We start from the raw sequence: 13,802 nt of genomic DNA, 5'->3' as shown, positions 1-13,802 counted from the left end.
TGGACCAAAGAGACAAGGAGGAGAATGGTTTATTATCTGTATCTGAGGTAGTGTTCTGGGTTCAGTTGCTGGCCCAGCTACAGACTTTTTGTATAAAAATTTGGCATACCATTTCCTTAGTTTCAAATTACTATTTGTATAAGAACACAGAGTTTTTGCTGTTCTTCCTGTGGTGGTTCTGAGAATTAATGAATTTGGTTTGGTATATCATGCCTTCTAGCAGAATGAACTAAGCATGCAGATGCAAACCAAGCATCCCAAGACTTGCTCATGTACTTCAGTTCCTCAGCATTTAAAGTTTGATTTCCCTTAATAAAGAGTTCAAGCTTGGAGCACAAACTGCATCACAAGCTTGTGTGATTGCAACAAATAAATAGTAAAAATATATCTAACCTGCTATGTCCTTTCATACTGTACTGCAGTTGAAGCGTTGTAGTCACATGATGAATGATGCAGTAATTTAAATAGATTTAACATAATGAAAAAGCTAACCAGGAATACTTACGAATAACTAAAAGATACTCTAGACTGACTGAATGTTCAAGCTTTTAATATAAAAAACGTGTACGTTTATATACATACATATAAATCTTAAGCTTCAAATGTTTAGAAAGGAAACCCAGCAATAGTTCATTTACGCAAAGCTAGATTTAAACAAAAGCCTACACACATGCATGTAAAACATCCTGCCCCTTCTCCTGTATCATTTAGGTTTGGGTGGGTTTGCTGTTTTGTTTGAGAAAAAGGAGAAAGGCAGAAGCAGGAAGGTTAGAGATTTCTTCTCCCCCATTTTAATACTTAACTTTTCCAGAGGTACAGAGGTTCTTGTCCTTACTTATCTATTGCACTATTTATGGGTAAAAGGAATGCCAGCTTTCCAAAAGTCAGTTGTACGCACTTGGCTTATGAAAGGCCAAAGCTTGAGATCAAATGCTTGTGCACCCCAAAACTGAGGCACTCCAAGTACTAATCGTAATTCAATATCTTGGCCTAAATTATTGCTTCACTTAGACAATAAGTGCACTCAAGCTTGTTACCTTTACAGTCAATTGGAACTTTGCCATTAATTTTAATAGGATCAGGATCAGGTCCTTGACTTTTTCTACATCAAAGAAAAATCTTTCACAGTCATTTTGTTATAAATAATTAAAGCTGATTAGTAATAATAAGGTACCTTAACTGAAAAGGTAAACAGTGGAGACATTTATTATCAAAGTAAGAAAGGAAAATTAAAATAACCTGCAACACTTTTGTATGTGCAATTCATCAGGAAATGTTGTAAAAGAACAAAAACAAATGTTGGCTCATTGCAGAGGTTCTTTGTCATCATTAATGTATTCAGGTTTTCACAGCTGAATTGCTGTACTTTGAAAAGATTTTCATGAAAGGAAACTCAAATTCGATGTTTAAACAAAGCTGTCAGGTTACCAAGATTCATATTTGTTTATATGTCCAGAAAATGTTTTCTCCTTTTTTAAAAAACCCTCTAGGTTAGAAGTGTATTATTCTTCTGCTCTCAATTTGTAAGCAATGTAAAATAAGCTTTTGTTAAGCAGCACATATTTATTTATTTGTTACCGTGAGGCTGGAACCAGCGGTTAGAAATATCTGTTCCAAAGTGGAGGTGAAACTACCTGGTATGGATATTTTACTTCATTACTAGTTCTGTTCCTCAAATTGATACAAATAGCCTCCTTCTGTTTCTGTCTGTCTGCTTGCCTGATCAGTGGAGCTAATTGTGGGAGCTGGGGAGATCTCCTATACCGAGACAGAAGATATGCAGTTTGTAACCTGCTTAATCTGCCTTATGTCCTGGATAGCCCTCAGTATGTTGTTCATTAAAGTATCAGCTGTTTTGTTTGTAGCAGTGGCAATCTAAGCATAGGCCTATTTTTCTTTGTTAAAAGGCCAGATTGTCAATAAGTAATACACATCTTATGGGACAATTTCCTCCCACTTGGAGCAAGTATGACAGTCCTGCCTTTCTCTCCCCTCTACACCTCTTCCTAGCTTTGCGCTTACGCAGGACACAAGGACAGACCCATCTAAGGCGGCTAAGGAATAAGGTTAAACCATAAGGTAATATGTTAAACAGAAGCCTAAAAGAGAAGTCTTGCAGTATTACTTAGCACTTCAGTTAAAGTAGGCTGAACTCTTCAGTCTTCGGTTTCTAAAACAGGGAATTACAGATCTTGATAAAGGTCCACACATATTTAGCAAACAATTCCAACAGAATCAAAATGGCGGTAGTTAACTGCTACTCCCAAAATGTCTAAACAGTCACTGAATCTCAGATACTGGGGTCTCTAACTAAGTACATGCAATTTTCAGATGGCTTTTCTAAGTTGCAATCTTCAGTATACAAGGATACAAGTGGATTCAAACAGTTAATTATTACTCTGCATGAAAACCACTGGCCTCAAAATTCTGTTTTATTAGTCTTTTATTATGGGTACATAAGCAAAATGACCTTTTTTTTTTTTTTTTTTTTTACTAACACCAGAACCTGCCTTTTCCATATGTGGGATATATTGATATACTTTTGATGATTGCTTTAATTTGTATGGAAACAGCTAGCATGTACTAATCTTTTTATTATATTGTTATCAAGTGGCAGCAGAATATTCAGACAGTTATTTCATTCTCATCTACAGCTTCTATATGACTATTAATAATGAGGAAGTCTTAACACAGTCTTACAAAGGTCATAATAATTTTTTTCTGTTTCAATTTTCTTGTTTGAAAGTCTACCTATATTTAAAATTGAAATTTTTGCTTGGTATTTTAAGTGCCTCTAAACACATAAAATTTAGTACAAAAAAAAAAACAAAAACGAAAGATTTTTTTTCATTCAACCTGCATCATCTGCTTTTATACCACTTCAGTATAATACAAATCAAGATGAGAGCCAAGCAGTTGAGCCTTAGCCTAGATTAGGGAAATGCGAGCAAAAAAACCAACAGACACACTGAAATCAGCAGTTCCCAAAGTAGGGTCAACGAGGAGTTATGCAAAGAGTGATGGGACTGATAGCAATTTGTGTCAGTACTTGGAGTACCCTCCAAATTATTAGTGTGCAGGCAGAGTTGTACCTGGAAAGAACAGGAAACTCCTAGTCGACACGTATTAATGGTGGCGGGTACCATCACCAGTAGTGAGGAGGACTTATTTTCACACGCAGTTAGTGATGGGTACATATTGAAATACAGGAAGTTTCATCTCTGTATGAGAGAGAACATCTTTCCTGTTATGGTGACAGAGCCCTGGAACAGGCGGCCCAGAGAGGTTGTGGAGTCTCCTTCTCTGGAGATCTTCAAAACCTGCCTGGACGCCGCTGTGTGCGACCCTGTGATGTAGGTGTCCCTGCCTGAGCAGGGGGGTTGGACTAGATGACCTCTACAGGCCCCTTCCAACCTGAACCATTCTGTGATTCTGTGTTAGAGTTCTTCTGGGTCGACAGATGTTGCTGACCAGAAGTTTTTCTCTAATATCTGCCTGGCCATCCTGTGAATGCCATTTCCCTGCATGATGCTTGTGCCAATAACTCATGCTACATTAAAACCTCCGAACAGGAATCAATGTAATGTGCAGTTCATTTAAAGCCACCACAAACACTGGAACTACCAGTTCCAAGCTGGAAAAATAAATAAAACCAAACCTCTGAAATCTGGAGATGCACCAGACTCTTCCTCACATATGATGCCACAGCTGAAAGCATTTAAAGTTCTGCTGCAGTTCTGAAATACGAATTTGCAGCAAGGTAAAGGGCCCACAACCTTCCCTCAGGGAGCAGACAGCCTGTCGTGCTGGCACAGGCTGTGCCTGAGCTGAGCAGCCACGAGCCAGGTCCAGCTGAGGAGCTACAAGCTGCATCACGCCGGGCTAATGCGCCCTGTTCAGACACTTCCTGAGGAGAAACATGTCTAGTTCCAGCTCTTTTCAGCTGATTTTCTATTAAATACACGTACTTTTCGACACGCATGCTTCCTCAGTCACCTGATCACTCAGTAACAACACTCCTAACACAGGTTTCCTCACAGAAACCAGAGGAGTCCTGCGGAAGGAGCTGGTGACAGGCTGAGTTAGCTCACAGCACACAGCGCTGCTCCCACAGCCTTTGTCACTACCATTCTGCTGCTGTTCGATTAAAAGCAAACTAAGCAGTAGCTATTATTAATAAATGAATATTAAAATGCTTGCTATGTTAGCGCATGGTGTTTGAAGATGTAAAAGCTATTCGTGCTTTTATTCATCCAATACAATGCGCGGCAGCTGGAGCGCAGCTCTCCTCTCTTTAGGGTACCTCTGGCCGGTACAGCCGGCCTTTCACGGAAGGGCTGGCGGGAGCAGAGGCACAGCCGTCCCACAGGGAGCACCGCTAGGAACAACCGGGCTCCTCGACTGCAATGAAACCCTCCACGTGAAGGGTAAAAAGTTAACAGTGAAGAAGATGGAGCTACAGAAAAATACTTTTTTATGAAATAAGGCTTCAAAAATTCAGACCTGTTTGCTTCCTATTTCATCTGAAAGGCTCTATTTGCTCTTTTGATTGCTTTTACCTAAGAACATATTTTTTTCAGACAAAATGGTCTCGATCTCTATAGCTGGTTCCTCTGTCTGAAATCACAGAGGCAATCTCTCCAAACAGACAGAGGTAAAGGCAATGCTATGCAGGTGCAATCCGCACTAGCATGGTCTCCCTGACTGAAAGGGTTTGTGAGGAGGAAAAGAAATCCCTGTAACACAGAATAGCTTCCTGGCTGATTAGGAGCCAATTATGTTATAATTTTCTGACAGCAGAAATGAGCTTGACCCCTGAATGAATGTAAAAGGGTATAACCAAGAGCAAAACACTCCCGTGGGATTTACACCTTGAATGTGGGGAACTTACTTAAGAGAGTGTACTCAGCTAGGTGCACACAAGAAAAGCTCTTACTTTATTTTATTATTTTGCTCCCTGCTTATTTCTACATATTTTCTGTATAAGCATGATATCGATCGGGTACTTCAAACTACACATAAGGCATAATTCTTTACAACAGTACTTTGCACTGATCAGGGTCCACGAGGTTAATACAAGAATGGCAGTATTCTCCCAACAGGTGCAATGAAAGCAAGCGGAATAAGTAAAAAGATAGTATGAAAACTGGCCTCTTACCACCTCACATATATTTTCATGGCAGCCTTGAGAATGAGGAGGGATACAGAGATAAGATGAGGTGGGCAGCTGATTTCAACTGTATTCATTTCTGTCATGCTCTGCAATAGTTATCTTTGTCCTTCCAGCTGTGTCACCCTTCTCTTTTTCTCAAAGCAGTAGCCTTAAAACAAGAAACAATTTCTCCCAAACTCCAAAGCATTCACAACTCATTAAAGGTTTCCCCTTTTCTTCTGTTAAGAACAAAGAACACATTACATTTTTCTATGTGAAGTATGCTATTAAATAATAGCTTGTACACTAATTAAAGCAAATGTAATTGTGAGAACACACTGACATTGTTAAAGTAAATTACCCAATTCGTTAATAGTTTCATTTCAAGTGACCTTAATTGTATTAATTGTGATATTGAGCAAATTAAATTGAAGAGTATTAAATGCATTGTTCCAGTCTGTCCTAGGAGGATCAACTTCCTCATTACATCGGTGGAACAGGAATATTGCCTACTGTGTTCTTCAAAACTTATGTCACAGTGTGCCAAATGCTGTAACTGTGGAGTGAAAATTTACTGTTGCTCTAAAAGGGTTATACTGTTCCAATGTAGCAGAAATCTCAAGACTGGAAATGAACAATGTAGTCAGATATAGCACAAAGTGAGAAAGTAGAAGAGCAATGTTTCTGAAATATTTATAGAGAGTCCACTGGAGATAAAAGGGTAAAATCAATTTCCCCGATAAAGACCCCTATCTGAGAGGAAAAACACTGTTGGAATAAAATGAATAGGGTCATGAAGACTTACAGAACAGAGAAAGTAGAAAGAAAACCCCACATTATTATACTCAAAAGAAATCATAACAATGCATGCCTATATAAAGGTATGCAAATTAAAATACAATTAGATCAGAAAGTTCTAAATCTAAAAAAAACATTTAATTAGAAGAATGAAATCTTTCTTCTCAGGCTACTTCTCCCAAAACTCAAAAACATTTTGAATTTTCTGTTTACCCTTCACAGAATCACACAGAATCACAGCATGGTTGAGGTTGGAAGGGACCTCTAGAGATCAGCTAGTCCAACCCCCCTGCTCCAGCAGGGACACCCAGAGCACATGGCACAGGGTGGCATCCAGGTGGGTTTGGAAGATCTCCAGAGAAGGAGATTCCACAACTTCTCTGGGCACCCTGTTCAGTGCTCTGTCACAGTAAAGAAGTTCTTCCTCACATGGAGATGGAACCTCCTCTGTTTCAATTTGCACCCATTACTCCTTGTCCTATCACTGGCCACCACCGTGTAGAGTTTGGCCCCATCCTCCCCACTTTTCCCCTCAGGTATTTATGCATATTGATCAGATCTCCTCTCAATTATACTCATAGCCTTGTCCCACATAAATTATGTAGTCTTTCCATATCTCCCCTGTGATTTTAAGAAAAGCAGTTGACTACTAGACTCAAGAAACACCTTTCTGGAGTCTCATCTAATACAGACTTCCAAATCTGACAGCAAATACATAAAACATAATCCATGCATACAGTTTGCCATCCAACTATATGCACATTTAACAGAAACCTGTGTTTTCCCAATTTTCCTTCCTTTTATAAGAATGTCTACTGAGACAATTTCAAAATCTGAACTGGACATAACATGTCCTGGTTCTCCATCATCTAAAACACTAAGTTTTAGTATCAGTTACGCACACTCAAAATACAATATTTCATGTAGGTTCACAAATTTATGCTTATGATTAAAGATTTATTTTTTCATACTTACCAGTGATGTGCTTTATTTTCCTACCTTATCTCAGTGAACATTTCTGTCATTTAGTCTCTAAGAAAATACTTTAAACATTTAGCACAGCCTAAAAGAATAATTCATACGTCCTGATAATCCTCAATATTGTACAAAATATTTCTGGCTTATGGACTGCATCTCTCTTGCAAATTTCTATGATACATGACACAGACGTCTTGAAGGCAGTACAAGATGCTTCTTCTATGGTAATGGCTACAAATTTTCACTAAGTAGAGCCTTTATCCAGCCTGAATCTTGAGGGTGTGTTGAAAAATGTTCAGTCTTGAAAATATTTTAGAGAGGATGACGAAGTTCAGGAACATCTATTCCACAAAGCTTTTTGGCTTAGCAGTCCCAACAATCAAAGTATCCTCACTAAAATATTTATGCATTTATTTACATGCAGCTTTCAGCCACTGGATCTCATTAAGCCTTCTCTAAATTCAAGTGACTTCTGCTCTGTGAGATCTTCTCCATATTTAGGAAACATATCTGTCTTCCTCCTGCTAACCATAACCATATCCTCTGATATTTTTAAGAGAAAAACAGTATTTCTCTTTAATGCCGCAGGGATTCATGCAATTTCATTTGATTTCACCAAGGCATGGTGTGCATATACTGGTAAAAACTAGACAGGCATATGAAAGCAGGGCTATACATCCATATCTATCACAGTATGAATTAAGACAGTTCTTCACCTCATCTATGGTTTGTTTCAACAGTCAGACACCCCATTTAGAAAATGGTGCTGGCTTCCTAATTCTGCAGGCAGCATGGGCAGGAATAATTGTATACTTGGATGGCCAAAGACCCAACTCCATCTAAAGCATACCGTTTATCTAAAATGACATATGAAAACTTCAAAGACTTATTTGGGATTTACAAAGTTGCAGATTAAAATGCAGTAAGTGTTGCACAGTAAAAAAGCTATGAAGATGAAATGGATGCTTTATATAAAATATTTACATAGATAGAACATAAAAAATGTACCATAGTTGGTAACCTTTATGACTTGGGGAACCATGTATTTACATATCTTTATCTTCGCATGTGCGTATGTGTGTGTTGTGTATATATTTTTAACAGTTGACAGCTGTTTTAGAGCATACAGAGATGCCAAGCTGAATGAGGGTCTTGATTACTTCAAGATTAGCTATCTAAAGTTTCTATTCATTTTAAGTGTTGTTAGTGCGAAGAGTCATTAGTCACTTCCTTGTCTCATAGAACATCAGCATACATTTACATTGTTAATGAACATTTGGGGTAAATGAATTAATGGCACTTTTAAACATCAATTCAATACTAATAACTTTGTATGTCATAGAAATGTTAAGGTTCGGATAAAAATGAGAAACCTTTTCAGTCAAGGTAACTAATCGCTTCTGCACACAATAAAGGCTAAAATTAATTTACAGTGTTTTTGTAACAGGGTAAAAATCTTGATTTGCCTTGAAACAGAGAAGAGAGAAATACCAATATTTCTTCTTTAAAGAAAAATAAAATGAAGAAAACACTTGTCTTTTTCCTGATTGGTGTAAAATAGAAGCCATCTTTCTTCTGCAAAACAGTTATTCTCTTCTAATAACATAAAATAGTATTCTTAAATTTGTAAAATTATGTACAAGAATGCGTTTAGTTTATCAAACTAAAACGGCTCGATATCGTTAAGATGTCAAGTGCAATAGAGGAGGAAGGCTGACCTGGAAAAGCTATTGTTTTTAATTTTCAGGTTTAAAAATGGTCCTCTCAAGATTTTCATTGTCATTTTCTAACACCGAAAAAGCTTTATAAAGCAATGAAGTAAAATTGAAAAAAAATATATTAACTCAAAGGGGCGATGAAGCTGTACTGATGTGTTTTAAAGCAAAATATCAGCTTCTTACAAACTGAAGTAATAAACCTGACTAAGCAAAACTTGACATAGCTTTTTTAATAAGCACTAGTAGACAGAAGATTTATAGACAGATACACCCACATAGGGTCATCTGGATGAGGGATTTAGGAAATGTGACAAAGTTTGTTTCAACTCTGTAATTTAAAATAAATTTTTTATTTTGCCCTCCTGGTACATGTGTTCAATGACTGGAAAATTACAGGTAGTTAAGGTGCCACTGTGTATAACTGAGTACTTGAGGAATGTTTTCATGACAAGGATGAGGTTTCAAGCTTCTTGTTAAGTTTATCACTTTATTCTAACTAACAACATTGTCACTACTAGCAAATAAGTAGAAAAGACAAGGAACAGAGGTAAGTATTGCATTATGCAAGCAGCTTGTCCTTGCTGTTCATTAGAGTCTCCTGAATACTGTATTTAATTAATTTACTTGGATTACAAGATATTTTTCACGTTTTGAACCTGTCAATTCTACCTCATCTTCCACTATTTTTAAAAACAAGAATAAAGGAACCATTTCAAATAATAAAAAAAGGAAAATCAACAAATCCACCTTTTTATTTGCATACTCTGATCCAAAGTAACACACTGAACTTCATCATAGAAGAGCAAAAGCAAAACAGAAAATACCCCTATAACCAAAGCAGTATAAAAGAGTCCATATTTGAGAAAACAACACAAAGCCACAATGTATTTAAATATTCTTAAGTCAGTCTTTGGTTTACAATTAAAGAAGAATGGCCGGGCATTAAACATTTGGTTAACATTTCTTTCTGTAATTGAAAGTTGACTTTTCATGGCTTTCATTAGCGGCAGACTGCTCTACACACGCTCTGTGAATGTTCTCGAAGTCGCTCTGCTCAACTTCATTGAGAGAATTAAGTAAATAATGACAGGTACAGTTATCAAGGCTTCTAAGTGCAACGGATAGAAATACAAAACTCACCTTGCCCTGGCTTGTTCAAATAACTCTGTAAAGGATCAATGCCCATTTCTTGTTCCTCTGTTTGCAAGGGGTGACTGGTTTCAGACACTGAATGATACATATTGGCAGTTTTAAGTTCCACTGAAGAAGATCTGTCTGGGGAGAAAAAGAAACAAAAGGAAAAAAAAAAACACTTTAGTGTTCCTTTAGCTGCTTTTCATTCACATGAGTCAAGAGTGAAAAATGCTTAAAACTTTTCACTCATTTTGAGGCATAGCATCACATTAGATGTCTAATAGCAGTATAACGGTGTTTCTATTCAAATGTTTCGACACTCGAACCTAAAGAACTGTTGGAATATCTCCAATGATCACACTGCAACTAAAAATGTAAGAGTGGTTTTAGGGGACCGTGAGTTGGGGCAGGGGCATCTGTCATTTTAATCTGACCCCAGGGGTCTTTGGGGATGATGAAGATGATGGAGTAAGGCTGAGCTGAGACTTGCCATCATCACCACTCTGGTCAGAGGCCCTTTCACGCTAGGACAACTTCCTTAAAACACCACAAGCTAAGAGTGAGACTACAGGCACAGGGATACAAACATATACAAAAAAGAAAGAATGAGACAGTATTGACTGGCATGATTAATAATTTAGGTTTTATCAAGATTTACATTAACCTTCTAGAGAGGGAAAGTTAAGGAAGCATTTGAACAAAAAGAATGAGCTGGCTGGTGACCAAGATTTTCCAAAAAGGAAGGGCAATATGGAAGAAAGGGGATGAAATCCCAGCAGCTGGGTGATATGGGACTATCACTACAGGATTCAAAGCAGGATCTCACGAGTGAACAAGAACTCTGTTTGAAGTACATGGGAGGAATCTTGAATCATAGAATCATAGAATGCTTAGGGTTGGAAGGGACCTCTAGAGATCATCTAGTCCAACCCCCCTGCATACGCAGGGACACCTAAAGCACGTGGCACAGGACTGCATCCAAGCGGGTTTTGAAGATCTCCAGAGAAGGAGACTCCACAACCTCTCTGGGCAGCCTGTTCCAGTGCTCTGTCACCCTCACTGTTAAGAAATTTTTCCTTAAGTTCCTATGGAATTTTTGATGTTTCAGTTTCCGGCCATTTCCTCTAGTCCTATCAGTGGCCACCACTGAAAAGAGACCATGACCGTCCTCTGCACTCCCTCCCTTGAGGTATTTATATACACTGATTAGATCCCCTCTCAGCCTTCTCTTCTCCAGGCTGAACAGGCCCAGCTCCCTCAGCCTCTCCTCATAGGGCAGATGTTCCAGGCCCCTGATCATCCTTGTAGCCCTGCGCTGGACTCTCTCCAGCAGCTCCACATCCCTCTTGTACTGTGGAGCCCAGAACTGGACACAGTACTCCAGATGCGGCCTCACCAGGGCTGAGTAGAGGGGCAGGATCACCTCCCTCGACCTGCTGGAGACGCTCTTCTTAATGCAGCCCAGGATCCCATTGGCCTTCTTGGCCATGAGGGCACACTGCTGCCTCATGGTCAACTTGTCGTCCACCATGACACCCAGGTCTTTCTCCGCAGAGCTGCTCTCCACAAGCTCGGTCCCCAGCCTGTACTGGTGTCTGGGGTTATTCCTCCCCAGGTGCAGGACCTTGCACTTGGCCTTGTTGAATTGCATGAGGTTTTTCACCGCCCAGTTGTCCAGTCTGTCCAGGTCCCTCTGGATGGCAGCACAGCCCTCTGGGGTATCGGCTACTCCTCCCAGTTTGGTATCATCAGCAAACTTGCTGAGGGAGCACTCTGTGCCTTCATCCAGGTCATTGATGAATAAATTGAACAGGACTGGACCAAGGACTGACCCCTGGGGGACCCCACTAGCCACAGGCCTCCAACTAGACTCTGCACCGCTGATCACCACTCTCTGGGCCCTGCCATCCAGCCAGTTCCTAATCCATCTCACTGTCCACTCATCTATCCCACACTTCCGGAGCTTGCCCAGGAGGATGTTGTGAGGGACGGTGTCAAAAGCCTTGGTGAAGTCGAGATAGACGACATCCACCGCTCTCCCCTCGTCTATCCAGCCGGTCATTTCATCATAGAAGGCTATCAGGTTAGTCAGGCAAGATTTTCCCTTGGTGAATCCATGCTGACTACTCTTGAGCACCTTCTTGTCCTCCATGTGCCTGGAGACAACAGCCAGTATGAGCCGTTCCATCACTTTTCCGGGGACGGAGGTGAGGCTGACTGGCCTGTAGTTGCCTGGGTCCTCCTTCTTGCCTTTTTTGAAGACTGGCGTGACATTGGCCTTCTTCCAGTCTTCCGGCACCTCCCCCGTTCTCCAGGATCTTTCAAAGATGATGGAGAGCGGCTTAGCTATGGCATCTGCCAGCTCCCGCAGCACTCTGGGGTGCATCCCATCAGGGCCCATGGATTTGTGGGTATCGAGGTTCCTTAGGTGCTCTCTGACCCAATCTTCCTCTACCCAGGGCAAGTCTTCCTCTCCACCGGCTTCTTCTCTTGCCTCTAGGGCCTGGGGCTCTAAAGGGCTGCCCTTGGTAAACACCGAAGCAAAGAAGGCATTGAGCAACTCTGCTTTTTCTGTGTTATTTGTAACCAAGGTGCCCATCCCGTCCTCCAGCGGACCCACGTTCTCCCTGATCTTCCTTTTGCTGTTAGAAGGATAGTTTGCTGCAATAAGTAACTGCATGCCAGCAGATGGGTGAAAAACAGAGGGTGTTACTCACAGCTGTATGAAAGAAAAATGACCTTTTCAGTTCATTAATATTGTACAAGGGTGTATTTGTCAAGACTGCATTTTGGCCATAACATAATTTATTAACTGCTTGAAAGAGATATAGGTAACTTGCAACATAAAATAACTATGCCAACAAAATGGGTTTGGTGTGACCAGTGACAGTTTTATGCATCATTTATTACAAGTGCTTAGTTTAAAAGTATTAACTTTCTAAGTCCAGAAAAAAATCTATTTAAAAGTAAAATCATTAAGACAAACATACAGAGGTAGATAGCAACACTTCAAGGATTGATGTTTTATCAGTTTAGAAAGCACTCAAAATGATCATGCATTGCTTTTATTCTTAAAGGGCATGGCACTGACCATAGGCTTTTTACCATCAGTTGCCTGTCAATAAAATAAAGGGGATCAGGACTCTTGAGACTTCCTGAGTCTTATGCATTTCCCGTAACTTAATAGGACAGTGAAGCAGAGGAATACTATATATATAAAAGACATAGAAGATGGGCTAGTTGGGCCCATCAGGAATGTCTTTCAAGCCAACACACCCAGATGATTTTGGAAAGGATGGGGTCTCAGCTGTATACCCTGAGGATCTGGCCCTTTACTTGTATTCTATCAGCACTTGTGAGGTGCTGAAGGGGTCTCACCTCTCTCGTGGGCTGCTTTTTAGCTAGAATCAAGTGCCTGAGGCTCCTAGGACCAGGCAGGACTGTCTGCTCTGGATGTGCAGGCAGTTCCTCTGCATGTGGAATTATTATAATCATGTAACCATGGCCCTTAGATGAAACGTACACAAGTAAAATACGGAATGGCCTTGAATGACTCCCTACGCTAACTCAAAGCAGATGTATTATGAATGCAAGTGCACTTCATATGTTGCCTATGTCATTTATCAACCCTAATCATGCAAAATGCATGAATGGAAACTCGGAGAAAAAACATTTATAGAGTTGTTAGCCGCTCAAATAACATTTCTGTTTTTACCTACATACTCTTATGGCTACATAGCATAAAGAGTTCTTTATGGCTACCTGATATTTTAAACAAATGAATGAAAAACCTAATTGAACAATAAATTTATTGAAGAAATGTCAAGTGAGATGTTTATAGTTACTTCCTGCTAGAACTTTAGGTTGCTGTTCTGGTTCTCTTCTATATGCCTTTGCAACTGACCGTTTGATGTCACCTTCACAAAACTTAAAAGCTCCTTTGGAACTGTGTCAGAGTTTTAACTTTTTTTACTGTTACAGACCTTCAGACATTGCTACATGATCTGAACAAGTCAAAACCC

The 13,802-nt window shown here is 39.8% G+C and overlaps 1 protein-coding gene across 1 annotated transcript in view; it reads right to left on the bottom strand.

Annotated features, from left to right (window-relative positions):
• LOC148590767 (TBC1 domain family member 5-like) overlaps window positions 1–9,950 on the bottom strand; it is a gene marked incomplete at its 3' end in the record, with an annotated part of 130,584 nt that extends 120,634 nt beyond the window's left edge. Inside the window, exon 1 of the mRNA XM_088538612.1 lies at window positions 9,787–9,950. Coding sequence (XP_088394738.1) covers window positions 9,787–9,886 — 100 coding nt within the window. The remainder of the gene's footprint in view (window positions 1–9,786) is intronic.
• Between the last annotated feature and the right edge of the window lie 3,852 nt (window positions 9,951–13,802).

This window comes from Tinamus guttatus, unplaced genomic scaffold (assembly GCF_059628265.1).
Source record: "Tinamus guttatus ecotype Peru unplaced genomic scaffold, ASM5962826v1 Tinamus_guttatus_pri_ptg001099l, whole genome shotgun sequence".
NCBI lineage: Eukaryota > Metazoa > Chordata > Aves > Tinamiformes > Tinamidae > Tinamus > Tinamus guttatus.
The sequence above is the reverse complement of the archived record's forward strand: the minus strand, read 5'-3'. Positions and strand labels throughout refer to the sequence as shown.